The 26,898-nt window shown below is 35.6% G+C and overlaps 2 protein-coding genes and 1 long non-coding RNA gene across 3 annotated transcripts; 2 read left to right on the top strand and 1 right to left on the bottom strand.

Annotated features, from left to right (window-relative positions):
• Positions 1–3,116: 3,116 nt before the first annotated feature.
• Positions 3,117–5,177, top strand: LOC102810142 (alpha-galactosidase MYORG-like). The gene has a single exon (XM_006820445.1). It carries the CDS (start codon positions 3,117–3,119, stop codon positions 5,175–5,177), a length of 2,061 nt encoding a protein of 686 aa, XP_006820508.1.
• Positions 5,178–7,934: 2,757 nt separating this feature from the next.
• Positions 7,935–10,402, bottom strand: LOC144358001 (bursicon-like). The gene is made up of 2 exons (XM_078012031.2): positions 10,362–10,402; positions 7,935–8,564 (listed from the first exon to the last, which is right to left on the bottom strand). Exon 2 carries the CDS (start codon positions 8,538–8,540, stop codon positions 8,208–8,210), a length of 333 nt encoding a protein of 110 aa, XP_077868157.1. The 5' UTR covers positions 8,541–8,564; positions 10,362–10,402; the 3' UTR covers positions 7,935–8,207.
• An 8,125-nt stretch (positions 10,403–18,527) lies between these two features.
• Positions 18,528–24,374, top strand: LOC146729636 (uncharacterized). The gene is made up of 2 exons (XR_014928038.1): positions 18,528–18,594; positions 23,413–24,374. It is a non-coding gene; the product is annotated as an uncharacterized LOC146729636 (long non-coding RNA).
• The last annotated feature ends 2,524 nt before the right edge of the window (positions 24,375–26,898 follow it).

Genomic DNA, 26,898 nt, shown 5'->3' with positions numbered 1-26,898 from the left:
CTGCCACTTCAAACTTTCATACAGTCTCTTGTTTGTTTTTCTTGCGTTTTTGAGTGAATAAATGGCACGAAACGAACAAGAGACTTGTCATTCTTGTGACACTATTGATATAGCAGCACAGGTAACTTTAAGAAATTTTCACTTCTTCAAAATTATGCGAATAAATGATTCATTTAACAACGAATTTAAAATCATCTCCTTTTCTACTCAAAAGTAACATCTGATAATAATAATAATAATAATAATAATAATAATAATAATAATAATAATAATAATAATAATAATAATAATAATAATAATAATAATAATAATAATAATAACTTAATTGCATGCTTAGAAATACAATGTTTCTATCAGTTGATTGCAATACAGATTAGTTGTGATAATTACTACTATAAAAGGAAAGAAAGTTGCTAATGAGATAAAGCAAGTGTTACTTGTAATTTCTGGAGATCATCTTTCTTGTGGAAATGTAATGTCTTGTATGATATGTTGGCGTATTATTATGAATTGGGAGCATATCATAACAAATTGCAGTTCATCTTCTTTTTCATTATGTGTACATTGCATGCAAATTCTGTTTCAAGTTCAACACATCCAAGAATTTTTTTCCTCAAAATTATAGGAATATAAGTCCCCAGTTTTGTTTTTTCAGTTATATTTTTCTTCAGAGATTGATAACTTTGCCAATTTGCTTTATATTTATTTGTTAAAAAATGATGTTCATTTTGTCATCATTGTTGTATTTAAGAAAACACTTGTAAATTGGATTTCTTTTGTTTAAGTTAAAGAAAATTGCTTTAGAGGTGGTTGCTGATGCTTTAGTCAGTATATATTGTAGGGTTGGTGTAAGTTAAAACAGTAGATTAATGGAGTGTGCCCTATATTCTCAATCATTTAACCACCGCATTATGACGATTAAATGTGAAGAAAATATAGGTGCAGACTATTTAAGCAGGATTGACAATCACTGTTACACTGAGAAATGTAAATTTATTGGCAGTTGTTGCTGATTATTGGATTGAAAATGTGCCATGTTCAGTCTTGATTAAAGGGCAATGTCAGCATCCTTTATTCTAAGTTTTTGTCATTTTATCATGGGAAGAAACAGTGTGCATTGCCGTGTGATAACTGTCATAAAGGTGATTGACAGATCATACTTGTTTACAACTTTGAAAGAACAATTGGAATCTACCAGGTGTGCTGTTATTTGAATAAAAACAGATGTTTATGACCTACTGAGTTGTCTACGTGACACAGCAAGATCACATTATGATTGGCTCATGTGGAAACCCAGGTGGTGTCCGTGAATCTGGGCCATTTATGCCTATAAATTGAACGGACTGAGGACAGTTGGGGTCCATCATTTTTACTGTGTATCCTGTGTGTGGCTGCTGCGATATTGTAATACAGGCTTCAACCATCATTCTGTGAGACTTGTATGAACTGCTCTGCGATCACCTGCTTTCAGCGGTGCCCTCCAGAATAACAGCGTTCCTCTGCAAGCAAGACTCCTGTATTTTTTCGTTGTTGTGTTGCGGAAGCCATTGACATTGACTGTCCCTAGGCAATCCCCTATTTTAGTGACTTTATTTATTGTATTTTTCTGTGCTTTATTTCTTGTAATTATTTTGAGAGGTATTAAATCCAGGAGCTTTGACTCAATACTTGGGTGTATTTGTATTTCATTTCCAGTACTATTGTCTTGTCTACCCCATACTAGCAGTGAAAGAGCCCCCTGTCCAGAGTTCTGTGGGTGCCCTCTTATTAGCAATAAGCAGGCCTTACACTGTGACAAAGATATGGCTGTTTTGTGGTATTATTGATGCCAATCACCATTGACACGCCGCAAACCAACCGATCTGACACATATCGCGTGTGGATCTATGGGAAAAGTGGTCAGAACTATTTCCACATTGTGTTAACACAGATGGCGCTATTCGGTTTGTTAGCGGCGATCTGCCCTCTGTCGACGATAAACGTGATTTCTTTCGTTTTCATATATGTTGAATAAACAATGTAATTTAAATACACCATTTACAACCCCGCAACAAACCCGTATCACGGACAACCCCATTGAACTTATATAAAATATTACCTATACAAAAGTTTAGAAATTAAGCAAAAAAAATCACACAGTGAATAAATGTCCAATATTCCAGTTTTTCGCTTTTATATAGGCTTTAATTGAATTTAGAACCTAAAAAGAAATATCAATTTATCTTTATAGGAACATTAAAGCAAATATTCTATTTTATAACATGCACTTTAAATAGATCGTTACTATGACAAACCTGATAACCGTTCTACTCACTACTGTGTGCATTTGGGTCTGGCGTTCAAACGGGTCTTCAAAAGGATAAACAGGCATTGAATCATCTTATGACGAACAAAAAAAATTCACTCCCGAGAAATAAGGTATGAAACTTCGAAGCAGGTTTGTACTTGATTTCACAAAACACATTTATCCCACTTGTTTCATGCTGTGTACTTTGGAATCAATATATAGACTGCGTAACAATGGGTATGCAATGGCGGCCATGTTTGTTTAATAGGCATATGCCTGATTACAGATTTGAGGTCAATACACTTATTGCTCGTATAGAACCGTATGATTGTCTTATACTTTAGCTAATATCAACGATGAGTTTTGCGATTAGCATGTTGTATGCACTGCAGTAAAATCGGGGGTGAAAAGCGCTTGTGGAACAACAAAATACCCCATGACAGTAATATCCTCGTTCCTTGCCATTTAACGGAGGTGTGTTAGGGAACTTTCTGGTTTTCACATGTATGTTAGCAATATGAATATTCATAACAATATGTGACGTTTCAGTCAATGTCACTGAAGTTCATGTTGAGATACGAGAAAAGCATTTCGACTACAGAAATCAACGCAGAAACAAAGATAACATGTTTTCGGGACATTTCACACGTCTCTCTCGTGGAACAATTGCCTGGTGACCTCAAATAATTGTCATTATCCTAATAACATAACCCGGAAAAGACACAGACACTCTTCAATACGGTCTGAATGTACTTATTTAGCGAAAGCTGGAAGATGATTACGTTATTTCCATTTAATTTCAGAATATTCAGATCACGACTGGAAAGTAATGTCAAGTAATGTAATGTTTCGTGAGAAGAAAACATGTTGTGGGATTAACAGAATTTTGTTTATATCGTGTTTGGTGGCAGCGATTGTCATAGTCGCCATTATTATAGTAGTGGCTGTAATCCTAGCAGTAGATAACTCAAGTGAGCGCGTGTACAACGTTGGTGGCGCAGAATTGATTGTTGATGACTCAAATGAAGTTACCATCAAAATAAGTAGCGTTCGTGGATTGGTACTCGAGGGAACTTTAGGAATTAATTTACCAAATGATCAGGAGTATGACCGTTGCGATGACGACGACGATGGGGGTACAATGCTTTGTCTTAGGTGGGATGATGTCGCTATGTTGAAGTTAACAACCACGGAAACAGGGGAAACTACCTGTTACGACATCTATTGGTCATCTTCGTCACGTGACCACGAACCGCTGGACTGTTTCTTGTTGACAGGGGCACACTGGTATGGCAGTGCAGAAATGTACTATCAATTGTGGCCCATAGAAAAATGGAACGAGCCAATGACAGTGTATCTCTCAGGCGACATGCTCGCCAATCCTACCGACTATGGTTCTGTCCTGGAACGCTATTGGCTCTCCTCACAGGGTGTTGGAATTTTCGTCGAAGAAGACGTGCCACTTTTTGCGAGCTTAAACTACCAAAACGATAGCAAACTTTGCTACAAAGCGAAGTACGAGGAATCCGCATACCCAAATCGAGACAAAAATCCACCGTTTATGAAGTACAGCATATGTACGAACACTAATATTCGCACCGCTCACACATACATGAGCTCTCGTTTCTTTCAGAAGCCTAGCAATATCCCGGATGAACGCATGATGCGGTTACCAATCTGGTCGACATGGGCCCGCTACAAAGTCAATATAAGTCAGGAAGTGATACTGGACTATGCACAAGAAATTTTAGAAAACGATTTCCCGAACAGTCAACTAGAAATAGATGATGGATGGGCAACTTTATACGGCGACCTTCAATTCGACCCGGTTAAATTCCCCGACCCCACGCAAATGTGCACTGATCTGCACGCGATGGGATTTCGCATAACTATCTGGACACACCCATTCGGGAACTACGACTCGAACGCTTTTGCCCACGGCATCGACATGGAAGCGCCACACTACTGGGTGCGGGAACCTAGAGGTGACGCCCCGGGATTGGTGAGATGGTGGAATGGCATCGCCGGCATTATTGATGTCTTCCACAACAATGCATATGACTGGAACGTCGAACGGATGGAAGCGTTCTGCGCCGACGTTGGCATCGATTCTTACAAATTTGACGCTGGAGAAATTAACTACCTGCCTGTGGGGTTTGTATTGAGTGAGAAAATAAACAATCCATGCGAATATACAAAGAAACACGCAGAAATGTCCGCGGAGTTGGGCAACATGGTTGAAATCCGAGCTGCCTGGCAGAGTCATCACTTGCCCATCTTTGTCAGAATGATGGACAAAGGCTCGAAATGGGGATACGACAATGGACTAAAAACTGTCATCAATACCGCCCTCACATTTGGCATCCTTGGCTATCCTTTCGTTCTCCCCGACATGATAGGAGGAAATGCCTACAACGAAGGATTCCATGGCGATTATAAACCGGAACAAGAACTATTCATCAGGTGGTTGGAGTTGACGGCATTTCTACCCGCCATGCAATTTTCAATATCACCATGGCAATACGATGACCCACAGGTGACGGAAATTGCGCGGTACTGGGTTAAATTCCACAACGAAACAATAGGGCCGAAGTTAGTTGAACTCGCTATGGAGGTTACGGAGAATGGATCGCCAATAATTCGACCTCTATGGTGGATCGCACCGGAGGATGAGGTAGCTTTGACAATTGATTCTGAATTTCTTGTCGGAGACGACCTACTAGTAGCGCCTGTATTAGAAAAAGGGATGACGTCACGTGACGTGTACCTGCCTGAAGGTAGATGGGTAAACGAGCTTACAGGTGAGGTAGTTGATGGCGGACAGTGGTTCAATGTTCAAGTTCAAATACAACAAATTGCTTATTTTACGAAGGAAGAAAACGTACTTTAACAGTCTCTGTAATGTACGATGGGATATCAGTTTTAAGATAGAATCTGTTTCATCATTGAACATTTAGCAATTTACTGTTACCGTTTAACTGCATCTATATGTACATATTAAACCAATAACCAATAATATATTCGGAGACTGGTCGTGGGGAGACTTGTATCCTCGGGGGCGGAGCTACGTCACAGACGTTCCACGTTGCTAAGACGCGCACCACTGTACCATGCATTTCTATGGGCTCTGTGTGCGCTGCTGTGGAACACTGGTCGAGCCGGTGAAAATTCGAGAAAACAACACAAACTCAACTTTAAAGTAATCGCGAACAACCAAATTTGTATATGTTACACACGTAGAGCTAATTTTGTTACACTGTTCAGAGGAGTCTCAACAATCATCCAAAAGTACCGTTTTATGCGAGTTTTGGGCCTTTGTTTTCACCGCCGCGGGTTGCCAGGCGGTGAAAATGCCCGGATGTCCGCCCCCGAGGATACTAACAACACAATGTTATATACACAATCCGATTCTTTACTGGAAGCCAGTAAAGCGTAATCAAAACTGGTGTAATGTTCTCATATTTTCTCTCGTTCAAAATAACCCTATCTGCATTCTGTATCCCCGGGGCGGACATTCGGGTATTTTCACCGCCTTGCAACCATCACGGTGAAAACAAATCACGGTGAAAACAAAGGTCGAAAACTCTCAGTAAACTGCACTTCGGGATATTTGCTGAGACTCTCTTGAAAGTGTAACACTATTACCCCTGCAAGTGCAACATATATAAATTTGGTTGTTCGGGATTATTTCAAAGTTGAGTTTGTGTTGTTTTCTCGAGTTTTCACCGGCTCTACCGGCATTCCACAACAGCTCGCGAAGATTCCATAGAAATACGTGGTACAGTGGTGCGCGCCCTAGTAACGTAGAACGTTCTGTGACGTAAATCCGCCCCGAAATTATCTTCTGCAATCGTCTGAATAAAATGAATTCATTATATCATACAATAAAACATTGTAGTAATCTAGTTTTTGTTAAAAGACATTTTCTGATTTGGGAAATCCTATAGAAATGATAAAATGATGATTGTGTGACTTGTATAATATGATTTGCTATATTCAAATGTTTATTAAACATCACACACAGATTACGAACATCACCTCTGTCAGGAATTAAGTATTATCCAATTCGTGGGGGAATCAGAATTTAATTTATTTTCTCAGGATTTAGTTTTAGTTTATTGCAGTGAATCCAATTCCAATTCACTGACCCATTCCAATAATGTCATGAGTTGAAATAAAATATATAACTGGTATCATCGGCATAGAGTGATATGATAGTTCATGATGCTATATACATGCTAGGAAAAAGTGGCCCGATCACAGATTCCTGGGAAATACCACAACATACTCATAGAATATGTTCGAACCTCAATCGTAACATACTGATATCTATTAAATATGATCTTAATTGAACCAATATCCTCCCGAAATACCGAAACATTGTTCAAGCTGTTTTAATAAAATCCCACAGCCAACAGTATTCAATGCTGTACTCGAATCTAAAAGTAATGAATTTAAAACATTTTGTTGTATGGACATTAATATATCATTTTGTACTAATAATTTGTACCATTCAAGATGCATGACCCTGGGTGACCCCACAGACTATATGAATTGTTCAATTTAAATTGCGGTAGTCGTCGCGCCGCGCATGCGCGATATATATGAGTCTCATACAAACAAAGATGGCGACTTTGACTATTGCACAGATCAACTAGTACAAACTGATGCGGTTACCAAACATCAATTAGGTATTTTTTAGGTGATTGGAAGGTATCGAAGGAGTCACGGACGATAATTAGTGCAAGTCGCGCCCAGATCAAACTTCATATTTTTATTAGAAGAGCGCATTGAATTGTGGGAAAATCAATGTTTATCAACACAAATGTCTCACATGCGCAGCGCGACGACCACCGCCCTTATATGCCCGGCTCATTCCATCGTCACGTGATTTGTTCCACCTTATTAAGAATGTCTTTAAAACAATGTCCAGCATTATAATACAATGAACAAACAAACAAGTCACTCACTGTCATGTCAGCTAGCTACACACATGGAGCTCTATGCTAGACTAAAATATAAAAATGAAGCAGAGCATCATGGGTATTCTCTAGTTTACTGGACACGAACTACAAAATGACGAGTGGCTACTTTAAACTGAAATCTACCTTTTAACATAAACTTTTAAAACAATTTAAAACACAAATTATGCAAAGTACATATCTTCATTCACAATTAAATGCAAAATTATATACTTTGAGTGTATTTGAAGACTAAATATTAGTTTTCTGTCACTATTAAAATGAGAAGTTTGTTTATATTAGGTAGCCCAATGGCAGGCAGAGAGACAAAGAATTTAACATTTTACTCGCTGTTTTGTTTAACTTTTTCTGCTGTTACATATTCATGAACATGTCACGCTGATTTTACGTGTATAAGTGTTGTGTTCTTTGGTGAAAATTCAGTTGATCAGCATTTTAAGGAAATGTGTTGTAAACGAAAATTCAGTAGCGAATGACTTGTTTGTTTGTTTGTTAATGGTATTAAAATGCTTGACATTGCCTTTAAGTACCTTTATTATAAGTTGTATATACCAATTCGTATTTACCGAACAAACGACCATGTTTGAAGCTATGTATTTTGGGGCCAAGAAAAACTCATCGCATCGACTACAACTGTGCTCAAACAAAGAAATTAGTGTTCACCATTTGTGGATTTGGGTGATTACTTTATTATTATATGCAACAAATGTGATTGGTACACGACAATAAAGATATACCTCAGGCAAAGTGCAACATAACTGTGCAATTATTATGTGCGGGGAGATTGAAGGCTAGTTGGTCATGTGCACTCTTCAATCGTTGAAACAGGCTCGCCTCATGTTTATAAACGTTCTGTGATGACCAATAGTGCTAGATATCTTATGTTCCTGTTTATTGAGTTTAGTCGGGGAGTCTAACAGTAGCCAAAAGTCAAGTTCCTAACCCATATACGAGCATGGTCGACACATGCATTCACTGGCTGATTCAAACTCGACTGTTCTGGTTCCTCCAAGGTTTGGACAATATAGCCTCACACTGTGCGTTGACGAAGATACTGGACTACAACATTGACAGCTGTATTCGATTCTCAATGAGTTTCTCAGTGCAGCATATGATTCGCAGGATCCTCTGCACCCAACTGCTAGGACTCGTTTCGACTTACATCCGGGAATATTAATTACTCTCATACCACTCTGTGTACTGCACAGTGGTGATCCTATATCTACACATATAACACTCAGGATAAGAACGATTTTACCCCAATTTTGCATGATGGGCGTCGGTATCTGTATATTCTACAAGAAATAGAAAAAAAGAAATGTCTTGAAAAGCTAGTAGTGTTAGTGTCGGTGGGGTGTACTACTAGTTCTTGGATTGGAAAATGACAGCCCCAAAGTAGAAGAATTCATAGCTATAGAATACGCAGACATATTGGAAATGAAATGCTGTTATTTAAAAAATATTGTAACAAATAATAAATACCCATATTTGTTGAAGTTGTTCACTTCTCTGTAGCGTGCCAAATATCTTGATGAGATTTCGTTGAAAGCGAGCGATAACCACATGATTATTTTTCTCGCTTAAAATTGTGTTCTACCCCCCCTACCGTCGTAACTACTGCTCCAATGGATAATGTACTGATTACATCACGCGAGATTTACGACATACTAGTATACACCACCTGGTTTATGTGCTGTGACCGTGGTTTTACAAACTTGTATAGCAACTTAGTATGGGTGTATGGGGGGGTCACGTGGTACTCTCTAATTGCATCTATGGTATAATATAATGATAACGTGACTATTCAATTGATTGAACAAAAGGACGTATAGATATCGATGGCAAATGAATAGTAGCAGGTGAATTCAAGAAACCATTGATGTGTAACAAACACACATACATATTTTGAAGCCAATAACTCACAAGAATGAATATCAATATACAGTTTCGATATTAATTCATTCAAATTCATGGTAAATATGCATTCACGGAGCAACAAAATCAGAATCTGTGTTTTTCGTACATTCTGAAAAAAAACCATTGGAATATGAGTCAATCAATTTCAATCGGTTCATGGACAGCATTTCATTGATATATCCGAATATTTGACGAATGTGGTTGTTTTTTGTTCCTGTAGTTCAGGAGAAGTTCTGCTTCATAAAACTCAGGATATTTATCATTAGCGGAGGAACAAAGGGCATATTTCTTGAAAAGATTGAATTATTTTGGACAGACAGAAAGCATGTAATCAGGTGTACATAGTTAACTATCTAGCCATGTTGTTGTTGTATTAGTGTCATGAATTTGTATTTGCGTATCTGTTGACCGACTTAATTAGCTGATTATTAGCGAATTGCTGTGTTATGTCTGTCATCGTTTAGGCCTATTTGAAGTTTTGGACGGAACTTGGCTTAGTGATTTGGAACTAATTACGAGATAACCGTCGCTATTCAGACTACTAATTCTGACAGTTGGTATTCGTAGTTATTAATGTAGTGAACGATTAATCAAAAGTTATGACGTATTCAGTACTTAGTGTGATTGGCTTTATGATTGAAGGTTACGCCTTAGAGTCTTTTTACTGTTTTGTAATTGGTTAGAGTTTTGAAAATGAATAAAGAGAGTTTTAGTTGGTCTTGGGGAGTACTCCACGAGAGGCAGTCGTGGTCCAGTCCTGGAGAGCCTTGGGGCGAGTCTAAGCACAGTCTTGGGCTAGTCTTGGGCCAGCCTTGCGATAGTCTTGGGGACTTTTCCCCAGGGCGCTGTGTCTTGTAGAGTACTCGACTGATCGAAAAAGACGAGAGTTGAAACGTATTTCGTTGTGGGTGTCTTATTTGACTGTAAGGTTTAAGAGACTTTCCTGATCCCGTACCTCAAGGGGACGAGATAGAGAGACGAGACGAGATTCCCCCTTGACACGTATGGAGAACCCCGTGGAGAAGAATTACCCCCTGATATTAGTATATTTGAGAGAAAGATTATAGAAACAGAGAATACTGCTAAACTATATCACTACATATCAGTCCAACACTGGATAAAAATTATTGTTTCAAACACGACACGTATTCATTAACAGAATATGTTGCTCCTACCTTCTTAATACTTCTACAAACAGCGTTGATGATATGAGTGCAAAAGGAATGAACCTAGATTATAATCTTATTTTATATTGCATGTAGCTCTACTATTGGCTGTAATGTAACCATGGTCACTAGTCTGCGAATCAGCAAATGAGTCATCTATATTATTATAGCCTTGCTCATACCCCCCAAAAGCTGATCTGCATAATAAATTTCAGCCTGTATGTATTCCTGCAATTAGAGTGATAATAAGTGGTAACATCATAATTTATAAATAACTTTCCTCTAACATTCAGTCTAGTTGTCAATTATTTCGTTTTAGCAAAGTCTTCCATCATCTAGATTATTAGTATGATATGTAAGAAGCATTTGTGTGCGAATTAGCTCTGAAAACGTCTATTATCAAAATGGTTAAAGTAGAACCAACAAATAGCAGAATGCAGTCAATTTCCATACATGTGATGTGTAACTTCGCTTACGATCTAAAACTACAATGGAACCTTCTGACTTATTATTGCATGATAGTTAGCTTGTCATGTATAGACGTGTAAAACATGTCAAGGTATATGCAAACATGGGTGTACAACATTTTAATCTTTTTAATTAGAAGCGTGAATACATAATCTATCGATAAGCTGTTGTGTAGCTAGAAATGTACTTCCTCATTGCCACGCAGATGACTAAAAAATTAAATATACTAGTAAATACAAACATGCATACTCAATCTTTTTGATATTATTTTTTTTCAATATTTGTTGCATTTCCCAAGCGTAATTGCAACTAGAAAGTTGTATTATTATATCACTTGTATTCCTATTTACGTAGGTTACTTGTACAAAGTTATGCGGCTACTACATACATGATATTATTCATCACAGACTTTGATTACTTGAAATGACAAATGTATATTCTATGTAGCACAGGGTGAACTACACTCACGTGGTGAAAGAGCTGTCGGACGTGCACTCTAACTTCCTCTTACATATCAAATACCACTATCTGCAGTTTTATAGTGTGTGCAGTGAGTACAGTAATGTGTGTAAAATAGAAATGACAATATACAAACGATATATTCCGATTCACAGTAAAATGAGAATTAACAAATCCAAGTACAATTGACTGACAAAAAATGATCAAAAAAGCACATTACTTACGCAGTCAAATCAGTCGGTTAAGGACATCATTAAAATATATCGGAATGTGAAATTAACAGACTTTACTTCTTTGTACATTTTGTTGATTAAAAAAATTAAGAATATTGAAATATACACTCCAAGTTATCAGGAATAATAATACGTAATTGTGTTCATGCCCAGCGATGTAAAGAACTATAAATAAAATATTTACAGTGAATCTAACTTCAAAGAGTCCGAAGTATATGCTGTGATGAATACAATAATAATAATAATAATAATAATAATAATAATAATAATAATAATAATAATAATAATAATAATAATAATAATCATTCTATATAATTACATTCTAACTTGATAAAATGATAAAGGAAGTCTAAGAAATTCTAATGCATTGAAAACTGCAGAAACATATTTAATAGTATAATAGTATGTCTATTCAAAGCAACTATTAACGCGATGTTATGAACAATCTGATAAACTTTATAAATGACAGATATATAGTAGTATAATAATTATATTACTGATACTACAGGAAACTCAATCGAATGTATAGAGTAGACAATGGCTATATCTGATCACCTCTACAAAATGTTTGAAAACGACTACAGAACAGGGTATCAGAGGGATGAACCCTGGACCGCGACGGACAACTAAACTACATGACCCAAATATACTACATAGACAAGGACTGAATGCAGGCCCAGATGACCTACACTTCGCACAAATTTACCAACTGGGATATGACGTCACGTTGCTGACCAGCGGCAATCTGGTAGACATATATATATATATATATATATATATATATACGACATCTGCAGAAGGTATTTCTGGATCATGCTTTTTAAATCAAAATCTACCAATTTTGTTATTATGTTAAGCTATCTTTCCATTAGTTCAGTATATGGCAATTACAGTGAATGTGTAAATACTTAAATATGACTTGTGCAATGTGAATCAGAATACACCAGTAGGAATGAAATTTTTGTCAGCCGGCCTAATAGTGAAACATTTAGATGGATTTTTGTTAGAAGCAAGTATCACTGCAAAAAACATATAATACATATGATATTATGTATTTCAAAAATACCAAATTCACTAATGGACAATTTTACTGAAAATATGGCTGTCGTTTCGTTAAGATTCTGTTTTGTACTATATCGCGGCAAAATACTAGAGGGGTAGAATCTATTATTGAATTTGTGTTTCAAAATCTGTTTCCCCTCCCAATATGTTGATTATCATCAACCTGGTTATAATAACATTATTTCATTTATGATTTTTAAAGTTGAACTCCATAATTACCGCTATTATGTTGACGCATATAGAAAAATAAATTCAATGAGAATAATTCTCATATTTTTATGACTCCTAATACAATTCACAAATTATCTATGTCTTATTCCGGTCAATCTGATCACATAATATGTTGGTTAATAACGCTCATTAATACATACATTTAGTAAGGAGTTTATCAGGCACTCAGGTATGGCTAATCAGTGGTCTGTGTGTATAACAGTGTATGCAACTGTCCTGATTGAGACACACCCTAAACGTTAATTGCTCATGGAGTTACACTAATATAGATCACACTCATTTATTACGCTTACAGATTACACTTACTACAAGATTACCAAGATAATTTATAATGAGTGCCCATTCAATCATATTAATAACCAGTAGTGAACAAGATTATATTACACCATGAAAATGCAATGGCATGAGTCAAGTTTTTAATGTGCATGGTTGGCACATGCATTCAGTGGCTGATTCAATCTCAAATGTCTGGACAGCTCCGTCAAACACTGTGCCTTGCACAGAACTACCAACTGAGTTTAGTACAGTAAATTATTCACATAACCCTCTTTCATCTTACTGTCAGGATTTGTTTCATCTTACATTCTAGGATATTTACGCCAGTCTGTGTACTGGACAGTGGTGATCATATGCCTACACATGTGTTATGTCTACTTTAATACGTCTGTAAACAGCGTTAAGAAATGACACAGGATTGAAACCACCGTATTATATGTAATATGTGTTCTATTATAGCCTTGCTCATGTGACAAAGAAACACTTGACTGCATAGCAAGGTTTGAATTTCAAATAGAGCTCAAAGCTGTAATTTATCTATCCGAGACATCAGTCGAGTAAAGTGCACGAAAGTTTGTAAATGTAACCCTCACTTTCGAGTCAGTATTCATAACATAATACAATTTATAACGATAAAATTGAAGGATTTAGCAATTAATTGCATTGGCAGTGCAAAGCAATGAACGTATGTTAATTTATATAAATACAAAACGTGTAATGTACGCTTTGTCGTTGGCTCATAAATAATTCAATACATATGACATTGAAATTACACTTCCAATGCCTGTATTCGCCCAAGCCCCTTCATCGCAAATCGCTATATAGCTCCGTCGTTAAAGGCTTTAATATGTGATGTGAGTACAGTAATGCCTGTATACTTAATGGGTCGATTGACGTATTTTTTTTTATAAAGCATTAAAAGCATCTATAACACAAACTTCAATTGAAACATAATAATATAACCAGCGAGTATGGTTGTCTATTTAATTATAAACAGTTGAATTTCGAGTTGTCGAAATAGTCGGACACTTCGTCCATGTGTAACAATAATGCCAGAACAGTGACAGTCATACAGACACGACATTTATATATTTATTGTGCGCCTGCAACATTTTGGAACTTAGAACCGCCCCTGGCTGATTATGTGTATACAATTAAATATAATCAAAATATCATGCAATTTCCACCTCTAATTGATTATAAATTAATTATTCATCATAATTTACATGCTTGTACCGAGCTTCAAAGTTTGAATTACACGTGTGCGTGATATGTAATACTATAAATACATACGTTTGACTTTTAATATTTGCAGTGAAGAGAGCATGCCCGCAAGTGCTGGACTCACTAATTGCTTGATTCTATGCACGTGTATTGCATTTTAAATTGAAGCAAGGAAAACGATATATGATCAACATTCAATGTTTAAATATCAAATGTATATCGTTTCTGGCAATATATGTATAATAGAAATATACATTGTTTTATTAAGAATGAAAGTCAATACAATTTATACTGTCGTGAGTGGTGAACAGTCTCAGAGGCAATGGTTAACTGAACGACACAACATACAGAGTAGAAATATCACACGTAATCGTTGAGTGTTGAACAAAAAAAATAAATTCACAAAATATATAGTCTGCACTTTCCGTCAGAAGATTGGGACAAAAGTAAAAAAATTAAAAAAGACTAAAATTGTGTCTGTTGGCTCCAAAATTAGGGTTTATTTCCAGAAATATTGAAGACTATAAGAAAAAAAGTGCAAAATAATTTGGGCGAGAAAGTCTGGTGGTAAAAAGGTTAACTGACGAGTACACCACTCTTACTAGACAACAAATAAACATGATGGTGTTTTGAAAAGCATGGGCATATCCTGTTTTACCTTATGACACCCGCCATATATCAAATAGTTTCTGTATAATGCACCGGATATCTACATCAGACATCTTCTATGCAACAGCGTTATCACATTTAACCTCTCAAGCCCATTGTATCTGCCGAAACAGGCTTTCGCGTGTCTGGTCGTTCTCTACAATAGTTTTGAAGAAAAAAGACAATAGTTCTTTGACTTTTTTCTACCATATCATATTGTTACGTGTGATATGTATATGTGTAACAACATTTGGCAACACAGAAGTAAACCAGTATACCAGAGCCCATTTCTTACGATTTCATATAAACAATATATATATATGTTTTACTGTAGAAACCACTACTAACATTAAAATTGGAAGCACAAATACATAAGCTAATTTTGTTAATTGCATGACATGCGGTCACTTGATCTAATATAATGCCCGATATAGTAATTGTATCTGTATAAAAGTTCTAAAAAATGTAATATATAATGACAGTAGAATGGATTCAGTGGATGGTTAATAAAGTATATTAGAAACTGAGTGCAGTATGGAAATTTGTAAAAGTTAGTTAGATAGTCGACAAAATGGTTAAATGTTCGAAATTGTTGCTTGGAAAGTCGTATACATTGTCTGGGAATTCTTAAAACGTATTTTTCAATTTAGACCAGCCAAGCCATGGTAATTGTATATTTTTTTCAATTTAAATGTCGGTCCGACGCGAAATTACATTTTGGCCCGACGCGCTAGTCAATGCGAGGGATTCAACAAATTTGTTCTTAAAGTGGCATTCAGCCTTCGTAATATTGTTAGAACTCACTATATAGAGTCTATTGAGAGGTATTTGGGCATGTGAAAATGCGCGGATAGCGAGAAAACAGTCCGTAACCGGCGGAATCACCAGCGGTACACAACTAACCGACGCCTCCCGATGAACAATAATATTTCCGTTTCTGCAGGTACTCAACAATATTGTGAAGCAAAGTAGGTAATCACTTGTTCAAATCTTACAACATCGTGATCAATCTCAATGATAAAAGCTCGGTGGTTTTCACTCTATCTGCTCTTTTATGATGGTTATGACAATCCAGTTTTATACCGGTGTTTAATACTATTATTGCTGTACAATACATGAGACGGACGTCAGTAATATGTATTTAATTTGTACGCGCAAAATCATTCCAGGATTTACCAACTGTCTTGTTTCACTTTAGCCGGAGATTAGAAAACATTTGTTAGAATAACCATCAAAGCAACTGTATAACACAGAACCAAGGCCACGTTTCTTGTTAAAAAAAACGTTCTGCCTGAATTATCCAATCCAGTATTCTTTGATGATGACGAACCTTGCCCGGACCAGCTCTTTGTAATTGTACCTGTGTTGTGCGGGTTCCTGAATGTCCTCTAGCGTTAGAGCACTCACAGAGACAATTCGACCACACCTTCATAAATTCCACACCAAGACAGAGAATAATAAAAAAAAAATTCAGAAACAAAGCAAAGTAATGCAAGTGTTATAGTTCCAAGTGTTTCTGAGCCTATATACAAAACACTAACAGAGACACAGAAACGATTACGGTTAATATTGTTGGAAGAAAAAGAAGGTCTACTTACGGACCAACGACATCTCAATGTAGAGAAACCTAATGGTACCCATGATGTTTTCTTTGAGAAATTTGCAGAAATAGTTGAACATGTAAGAGCTTAAGATGTAAGACGACACAATTTAGCTCTTTTTATCTCTGAAACAAACAAAAAACACACAATATACCTAGAAATACAACTCTATGTGCCTCACAAACACATATCTGCTGTCTTAGAGCAGACTTACTTGACCAGGCCTACAATAGTCAGAAGGAATGAGAATTAAATAAAGCCGTAAACATGTATGCAGAATGCGGCATGCTTTTCAAATGAATGTTTTCTTCAAAAAGACGACTGCACGTTGTTATTTCTTCAGTTCAATAAAACTGATGGTTTGTTTGCTATAATTGTTTTAGCAAGCGATGAAAACCAACACAAATCTGATAGCGCTCACATTTTAAGGCAATGTATTTGTTTGCCCTAAGTTCAATTGAATTTCGAGAAACCTTTGTCGTGGTATTCGCCGACAAGAAATCGATTTAAACCCATATTTTGTGAATGAACAAAATGTCATACATGTGCATGGCATTTAGTGAACGTTCTTCAATCCTTCGTATTCTCTTCTTACTCATTGAAAAATAAAACGTCTGTTATGAGTAACGCATATTATATCCTCGTGTAATTCAATCTCTGAGACTCGATACAGTGCAAGTAATTATGAAATCATTGAATTAAAACAAGTTAGGGATGGGAATAGCTCGATATTTGTTAACATATTTAGTCATGTACACAAGAGGCCAGGGATAGTATTGAATTGTTATAGACGCCCAGCAAACACATCTGTGCTGAGTCGTGTCTGTCTGAGTGTTATATATTTACTTACACACGGACGAATTTACCTGACTTTTTTGACAAATTGTATTCAATTGTTGGCAATATATTTGAATTGTCACAGATGACTGTTAGGTATAGGTATAATTACTTTTCATTGTAATTGAAATGTATGTTTCAATGTCATTAAATAAATGTTCATATGTACTTCTCCTCATTACTGTACTCACGTCACACAATAGAACATGACGCCTAGTAAATATAGGGCTGCACCATGCAAATGTAAAACGGAATGTAAACTGGTCATAGATATTATCTCCGGCTACTAATCAATCATTATGTCAATCAGAGGTGCAAACTGTAGATAATTGGCGCACGTGTGATTCGTTACTTCACTGTGGTAATTGTACTTTGAACCAAATTATGTTTACACGTGGATCGTATCAACATATACAGGTGAAATGTCATTCAGTGACTTGAATTGCGTTGACATATGCTTGTATTATGTAATATACAGGTAACCAGTCTAAATTAAGAATACAGTGGGGGAGGGGCATCCCCTCGAAAAACATGGGGGGTCGCCCTTTAAAATCAAGCTGAAACCCTTTGTGTCAGCAAAATTTGTCCCTCGAAATGCAGAAAATAGCGTGCTCCGGACCCCCTAGTAAGCCTGAGGTCGCGCTTTCGACACAAGGTTGATAGGCAGATCTCGCCCTCTCATGTAACATTTCGTGCCGCCGCCTCTGAAATCGTTATTTATAAATTCCAACGACACCACTCTGAGGTGTAATTGCAAGAAAAGAAAGCCATACAGGCATACATAAACGTTTGCTAGATTGATATATATATATAAACTATTGTTTGTGTATTGAGTATTTTTTATCGGAATTGTAATAGTACATTTTCAAAAAAAAATAGTCATATACTAGAAACTTTTAACCAATTTCGTCTTCTTGGCAATATATAAATGTATAAATATCATCATTATTGCGATACTTTTAACACAATTTCCCTTAAATCGAGTCTTATTTCAGTAAAGAAAGTTTGTTACGCAGTTCAGTTTTGTCTTGGGCGTATAAACAATGCTGTGTGACGCATTTCCTGATACGAAAAATGGTAACTATAGTTACGCAACAGCCAATAGTAGTGATGTGCATACTACATATAACATATCACCGTGGTTTCAAGCTGGAATATTACTTTCAAGCTCCTAACATCAACGCTGATTGTTGAAGTATTAAGGTAGGAACAACATATATTGAAATTTATTGTTCAATTTTTCCCCCAAAGGACGGTATTTTTGCGTCAACTTGCCCGGTCGAACACTATAAGTTAATAGGATGATTACAACGCTTTGCAAATAGAGGAAACTGAACTTCAGGTCCATATTGAACTTAAATTCCATATTCATTAAATATAATTAATCATAATAGATAAATTCATTCGTTCTGTTTAAAATATTTAAAAAATGCAGATACCCTTTAAAACACAAGGTGATTTAAAATTTTAAAACAATTGAGCAACGGGTATTGAAATTGAATGTTTTGTTGAATGTCCAGAAATAAACACAGAAATTGCCTATTCGCGTAATCACACAACTTTCAAACTAGTTCTAACACTTAGTGAATTTATTTCTTTAATGTCTAGTAAAATGTTATATATAATACAATACAATACAATACAATACAATACAATACAATACAATACAATACAATACAATACATACAATACAATGCAATGCAATTCAATACAATACAATACAATACAATAATACTTTATTATCATCGTAAAGAAATTACAATCTTTTTTGGGCTCTTAATAATAAAGTTAAATTAATAAACATGAACACAAATTAATTGTAGTATCAAAAAAACAAAGAAAGTTACTAAACGCTTCTTTTCAAGTTTGCATTATCAATGTATTGGATTAGTGTTTTCAGTAAATGTATATCTGATGCGTTGATGATTGTCTTGAATTTTTCTGTTTTGTCCATCTCATGTAAATTAGTAAATATTTTGTTAAATTCATCGTAAAGAGTCTTTCTTTCAGAAGAGTAAGCTTTACAAGATGTAATGAAGTGGATTTCATCCTCTAATATATTGCATGTTTTGCATAGTCTCTTGCTGAGTGGTGTTTTTGGACGAGTATGTCTTCCTACTTCAATCTGTAATTTGTGGCAACTAAGCCGTAATCTTGCTAGTGTTTCAACATCATGGAGTTTATTTAATTTAGTTAAATATAGTGCTTGTTTAATTTCATTGTTTATTTGCCTGTATGTCCGTAGTTCTGAGTTCTCTCTGTTATTGTCTTGATTCCATAGTTTATTGTAGTAGTCTTTAGATATCTGATATAAATGGTCTTTATTAATGTTATTGATGTCAATGTTGTAAGTTGTTTTGATGTTGTTGAGTTTTTGCAGCCAAGAGTTAGGATAACACTGTTGTTTCATCTCCATTAAAGCGTCATATGCATATGTTATTGATCCACTCTTGGTGATGTGCTGATAATATTTTATGGCTCTTTGTTGTACTATGGATAAGAGTGGCAGTCTTCCTAATTCCATTCGACATCCGATGTTGCTGCTTTTGTTGTTTAGGGATAATATCTGGCGACAGAGTCTTAGGTGACATTTTTCAGTGTGGTCCCATTGTTGTATGTTTATATGTATTCCCCATATTTATGAGCCATATAATAGTATAGGTTGTTGTATAGTATCAAATAGTTTGGTCTTCAATCTGATGTTGTTCTTGTTTTTTGGGTAGATTGTTGATAGATTACGTTCTGCTTTTTTTGCTTTATCTGCCAGTATTTGTGTTGTTTTTGCCATGGTGACATTGGAGTTGATGTTGATGCCCAGATATATGAACTGATTTGTCTTCTGATTTATGTCCGTTTTTTGTGAACGTCATTGTTTTTGTCTTTTCCGTGTTTACTGTCAAGCCCCATTTCTCTGTGTATTGTTGTAGTGAGTTGATGTTTGCTTGGAGTCCAGACTTTGACTTTGACAGCAGGGCTATATCATCAGCATACATCAGATTTGATATAGCTTTATTGTTGAGTTTTGGCATATGGTCTGTGTTGAGGTTGAGGTCTTCTGATAGGTCATTTATAAATACATTGAAAAGTGTTGGGCTCAGGGGGCAGCCTTGTTTCACTCCATTTTCTAATTGGAATAGTGGCGAGATTTTTCCATCCAGTTTGATTTGGAATTACATGCTGCTGTACATGTCTTTAATGATGTTGTACATTGGGCCACTTATGTTGTGTTTTTGTAGTTTGTAGTTTGTAGTTTGTAGTTTGTACAGGAGTACTTGAGATCTCTGAAACATGCATACAGATTTGTGTTCCTTGATTGATACTTTTTAATCAGTGTGTGTATTGTTAATATGTGGTCCATGGTTCTGTGTCCTTTCCTGAATCCTGCTTGTTTTTTGTGTATGATGTTCTGTTTCTCTTGAAAGTTGATAAGTCTTGTATTTAGAATAATTGCGAATATTTTGCCTATATTGCTGCTAGTTGAAATGCCACGGTAATTTGATGGATCTAATGCATTGCCTTGCTTATGGATAGGTGTTATTGTATTGATGTTCCAAAGCTGTGGGCAATGTTCAGTAGTAAGTACATGATTGTATAATAATTGTAGAGCTTGACTCAGAAGTGGGCTACCATATTTCAACATCTCTGGTGGTATTCCATCTATGCCAGATGATTTTCTATTCTTTAGTTTTCTTAATACGGTAGTGATTTCATGTAATGTTATTTTCTTGTTTAGGTATTCGTTTGTTTTCTTCATGTTTTCGATGTTTCTTAGTGCTGTATTTATCTCTTCTTGTCTGATCTTTGAAGTGTTTGAATTGGTGCTGATAGATTTAAAGTGGTTTATCCATTCTGTATATGGTATTTCTGATACATGTTTATTACCGGTATTTTTGATGTTTTGTTTTGTGTAGGCATGTATTGTCTGCCACAGTTCTTGTTGTGTTGTAGTCTCATTTAGGTTGTTGATTTTATTTTGAAAGGTAATCCATTTCTGTTGCTTAAGTTGCTTCACATATTTTTTGAAGATTTTCTTTTTCATGTGATATTGGGTCCTGATTCCAGTATTATATGGATCTTTTCTCATTTGTTTTGATATATTGATAAATTCTTTCTTCATTATATTGCATTGCCTGTCATTGTTTTTCTTTTTACTGGCGTGTGTTTTCTTAATTTTTCATGGTTTTGATTTTGTAATGAGGCAATTCTTTGCTATCTTGTCTATCATTTCCTGAAAATCGGTGGCGATGTCTTGAGATGAGTGATTGGAGTAGTCTTTCTTTATGAAGTTGTTGATTATATGTTGTCCTTCTCCTGTTTGTAGGTATATTTTATATATTTCTTTATTTTCTGTTGACCACTTGTAATGTCCAGGCATTAAAGGTAAGGTGTTGTTTATATTTTTGTGCGTTTCTTTGTAGATTGGTATATGTAGTTTTATGGTGGTTGATATTTGGCAGTGATCAAGACCTGGTAAAAGTGGATTTACTTTAAAGTTCATAACATTTTGTATTAATGTTTGGTCGATTATAGTATAATCCACAGTGCTAGCTCCATTCCATTCATAGCAAGTTAACTGGCCTGAACTATCTCCAATTGTTCGGCCATTTAGGATGAGCAGCTGTTGTGTTTTGCAGATATTTATAAGTTCCTCTCCAAAATTGTTTTTCCTTTTATCCATATTATGTCTTTGTTTGGCGTGTATGTCAGAAACATTGTAGTTTGGTATTGGTAGCAGATTGTTGTCTTTGCCATCATCTTCAATGTGGTCTGTTAAATAAAAAATTAAGTATATATAAAAATTTCTGTAGATGGATACCTTTTTCGCAAACCTTATTATTTAAGTCGATCTTGTAAAGCTATGCTAATAAAGTTCACAAATATAAAATTTATTGATAAATGTTTTGAGTACCTAATTTTCAACCCAATAAGGACCCAATAAGTTGAAGAGTGAAATCGGACTTGGCTATTTTGCTTACCGTCGGGCAAATCCAACAGTATAGTGTTATACATAACCTTAGTATCTCTAAAATCATTGTAAATCAGCCAGCGATCCGATCAGTCGAGTTTAACAGAACTTATTTCATGGACCGCTTACACAATCTCAAGTTTGGTTATCAGTTGATGTAAAAGATCCCTGCCGTCGTTGCATACACCACGATATAAAAGTGTTAAGCGACACTATACTTCAATAACACAGTCATTTAGACCCACTAATGAAAAACACGTATAATAGATCATTACGTTTCTTCCAATCGTTTACGTTTCACAGCACCTGAATGGATCAAAAAATACTTGTCGTGTCCGATGTGATACGGGTGCCAACTGATAGTAGTTTAAAAGTTATATGATTACCATTGTTGACAGTCGCTAACACGTGCTACGTGTTTTGACAGAAACTCTTTAATATGTTAGTTACCTTGTACTTATAAGCTCCGGGCCTGTATTTATGTAGTAAGTGTTATACATACATACAAGAGACCAATGTGTTGATAAGAACATAGTAACATATCCCCCTTGCATACATGATTTTATGTTGAAGCATATTTCTATTTAGACGGTAGCTTAGCACTAAGTGTGACATCGAATCTGTATTACAGTACTGATATTCATTTATTATTGCCTTCAAAACATACTGTATAAATGTATTGGCCCCTACATTTGAAAACTGGATGTTGTTTACTTTGAAAAAACCCATTCATGGTCTATGTATGCACTGGTTTACTATCATTTGTTATTGTCAGTTCTATACATCTTTGTTAAATTAACTGCACTTTTCATAATACATTTATTTACAATTGTGTCATAAATTAGATACAGATGGTCGCCGCGATTTGGTAAAAGCGAGATAACCATTCGTCACGTTTTTTATTTCTCAAATAGTGTTATGTTTACTCCTATCATCGAATGCAACACTATTAGAATATTTCTAGTTTGAAGCTTCTGTTTTCTGATTGGGGGACTGGTAATGCACCCAGCCAACGCCAAACAATACAATATGTTACAACTTTTCTTTTTTCTTAGACTCTACTGAACTCCACCATGCCAAACTTGGGTAAAATGATTCTCATCCTAAGTGCCGTGTGTGTAGGTTTAGGAACACCACAGTGCATTACACAGAGTGGCATGAGAGTAATTAATATCCCTGGATGTATGGTCGAAAAAGTCCTGGCAGTTGGGTGCAGAGGATCCTGCAAATCATATGCTGCACTGAGAAACTCATTGAGAATCGAATACAGCTGTCAATGTTGTAGTCCAGTATCTTCGTCAACTCACAGTTTAAGGCTATATTGCCCAAACCTTGGAGGAACCAGAACTGTCAAGTTTGAATCAGCCACTGAATGCATGTGTCGACCATGTAGTTATGTGTGATACGGACTTCTTTGCGAGTCCCCCAAGATGCAGTTTTCATCACTGCCCACTGGAATGATTGAATGATTAATTAATTTAAATTCGTTTGAGTATCTAATTATTATTGTATGTACGTGACATGGTCCACGTTGTATCCAGACTAAACGCTCAAATCAGATTTAGAAATCGGGCATATATTGCTTGGCAATGAAGCATTCTGATTGATCGATATCTTTATGAAAGTCTTAACAATAAATATCAATCCAACTTCAATTAAACAAGTTGATGTAGTGTGAATTGTTCACCAACTAAGAAATTGAAAAAATTGAAAAAAACACTAATGTAATCTAGGCGGAGAGTATACATCGTATTATGGGTCTGGCATTCGATGCGAGTTTGTAGACATTAAAACAAAAACATTTACGTTTTCTGCTCTATTCAAACCATGTATGCATGTTTTAATTCAGTGTAATGTTTTGCTTTATTTCTGCGTGATACACATGTATATATGTACAATTAGTGATGGGTATGTTTGTTCAACCACCAGAAAGTCCATGTATTAGTAATAGTAGATTTCTTATGTGTTGATAATAATAGTTAATATAACTATATAATTATAAATATATGTACTGCAACTACTCAGCATCTCAGAGGTTATATTAGTCTCTTTCAGAGGTAATACTAAGACGAATTGCGCATTATATCACCTGTTGACTCATGCCAGTTACTAGCACACAGAGAACATCAAGTGAGGATAAGCACTACAATGAGACCACGAAAATGGTTAATTGGTTAAGTAGAGCTGCGCCACATCTAATGCTGTCATCTACAACCTACTGAATGTTAACACAACAATTTTTGGAACACTAGAAATGATGACGAGTATGGAGCACTATTGGGGGAAGAGGATAAATTTATGAGAATCTCTCGCTCTCAACAATATTTCAGTAACTATTTGCGAATAAAGTCCCCACTATCGCCAGGAGTCAATCGTACTAGAATACATGTTTCAGTAACACCCGTGGTCAGCCTTCTATAAATGTCACACGAATATATGCAGCATATAACTCGCCCTAATATCATTGTCAATGTATAAATACAAGTCAACAAGTTTGATGATAGGCGGTAAAATATAACATCCTTGGCAGAGGTATTAGTAAAATAAGTCAGCGGTGATTGTATTCGTGACTAGATCAAGGTAAATGCACACTCATGAGTTTTGAGAACATTTGTCATAAATCACACGAAAATGATCATTGACCTAATATGTACAAATAAGAAGCTATAATTATATGATAACAGTAAAGAACTGTTGTGTATAGCATATCTCAAGATTATTGGCTAAATAGTGCACATTATTGAGCAGGTTTCAACCTTAAAACGGATATCTTGCCATGCAATATGAAGGTAGGATTAATAGCAAATCATTCATGTTAGCCAGCATGTCGAGTTCAACAAACTTCGGCCCCAGTGTTTCATTAATGAATATTGAATGGACAAATTCAAATGAACTTGCAGACAAAGATTGGCATGCCGGTAACATTGCTATTAGCGGTCCAGAATAAACTAAAAAATTTAATTTATTACTTGAATGAATACTGCAATATCCTCCCATTCACAATTAAAGACTCTAAGAATAGCTCGGACCTCAAGCATAAATTACTAAAGACAATCAAACATTGAAGCGAGACAGTCTGGGAATGAATTCCATGAATTCCATTGGTTGGATTACGTATAAGATACGGAGATACGGAGATAAGGCTTGCAATCGTCATATGTATCACAACTCATAATATATTTACAAGACATCAAAATCTAGCTTCTCTACCACATTATAATCATGAACTTGTTCTTTCTGAACAGAAACAGTTGTACATTTAAAGTGACAGTAAAAAATAAGGGCTGAACAATTGACAAAGCGATCATTCTATGCTTATAGACCACATCATTGTTATAGTTGGTGTTAATCACCTTAAGGTAGCGAGACTATTATTTGTGTTGAAAATTACGATTTTCACATTTATTTATTAATTGATGAAATGCACTATAAACTTTCATGTGATAAAGTCAACATAACATAGAATGTCATGTAAGTTGGTTAAAATGTAGATTTTCTGAAGGGAAGCAAGGCAGCCTCAGTAGTGTTTTCCAAAATCAACAACACAGGTTTAATCTGTGTGCCTATAAGTTTCAAGGATAAACTCAAGACAAAGCAATGTTAGGATGTGTTATCAGTAGCTATCTGACACACAATGAGTGTTTCCAAACATTTGAGTAGTTTGTCTCCACCCCTGTTTGTTTCACAGATTAGTCATTTGCATATAAATGTTTCAGACACAAGGTCACACAGCCACTGAAAAAAAAATCATTTATTTTGGTGTTTTCATATGCCGAATTTATCCAATTATAGCTATCCCATTCCTTTATTTTTTTGGTTTCCAATAGCCTTACACATTTGGATGTCCCTACACATGTTAAAGCAGACCTTGATGGGAAAACAAATTGATTGTGCCGATAAACAAGCTTGAAAATCTTTGCTGTTACTTCATGGACGTTTTCTAGGAGTTTATGTTTTTCAAAATACAAGGTCTTTAACAAAAAATAACGTATACTTATTGTCGTCGGATTAACACCAAATTTTCACAGCTTTGAGGTGACAGTGAGAGGAACTTGAATGTGTCCAGACAAACTATTTCATCGATTATTTACCAACGAGTTGTGGTTTGAGTTGGGGGCAATGCGACTAAAACAGTAATTGAAATTCAGCACACTGTTTTTTAAAACGCGTTGCTTGCATAAAACTGACCAGACACATTCAATTTACCAGACTATTGAACAACTAGAAAAAGTGAAAAAAATACTTCTTATCGCCAGCATAAATGCGTAATTATTTTTTTTACAGAAAAAGTAATTTTTCACCTTTGATTAAGTAACGGGTCATAGAATGCAGATTCGGGCATGGCAAAACGCTACCTTAAGCCATCAGCTGCCAATGAAAATATCCTCATGGGATCTGCTATAGAAAAATGTAGTTTGTTTTTGGTTCATCTGTATAGTCTGAACAGGGTGTTCAGACTATACAGATGAACCAAAAACAAACTTATTGACCAGAACCTTCGATATGTAAAAATTCTCAATAAAACTAATTTGGTAATCAGT

The sequence above is a fragment of the Saccoglossus kowalevskii genome, chromosome 21 (assembly GCF_978046115.1).
Source record: "Saccoglossus kowalevskii chromosome 21, keSacKowa6.1, whole genome shotgun sequence".
NCBI classification, from domain to species: Eukaryota; Metazoa; Hemichordata; class Enteropneusta; family Harrimaniidae; genus Saccoglossus; species Saccoglossus kowalevskii.
The sequence above is the reverse complement of the archived record's forward strand: the minus strand, read 5'-3'. Positions and strand labels throughout refer to the sequence as shown.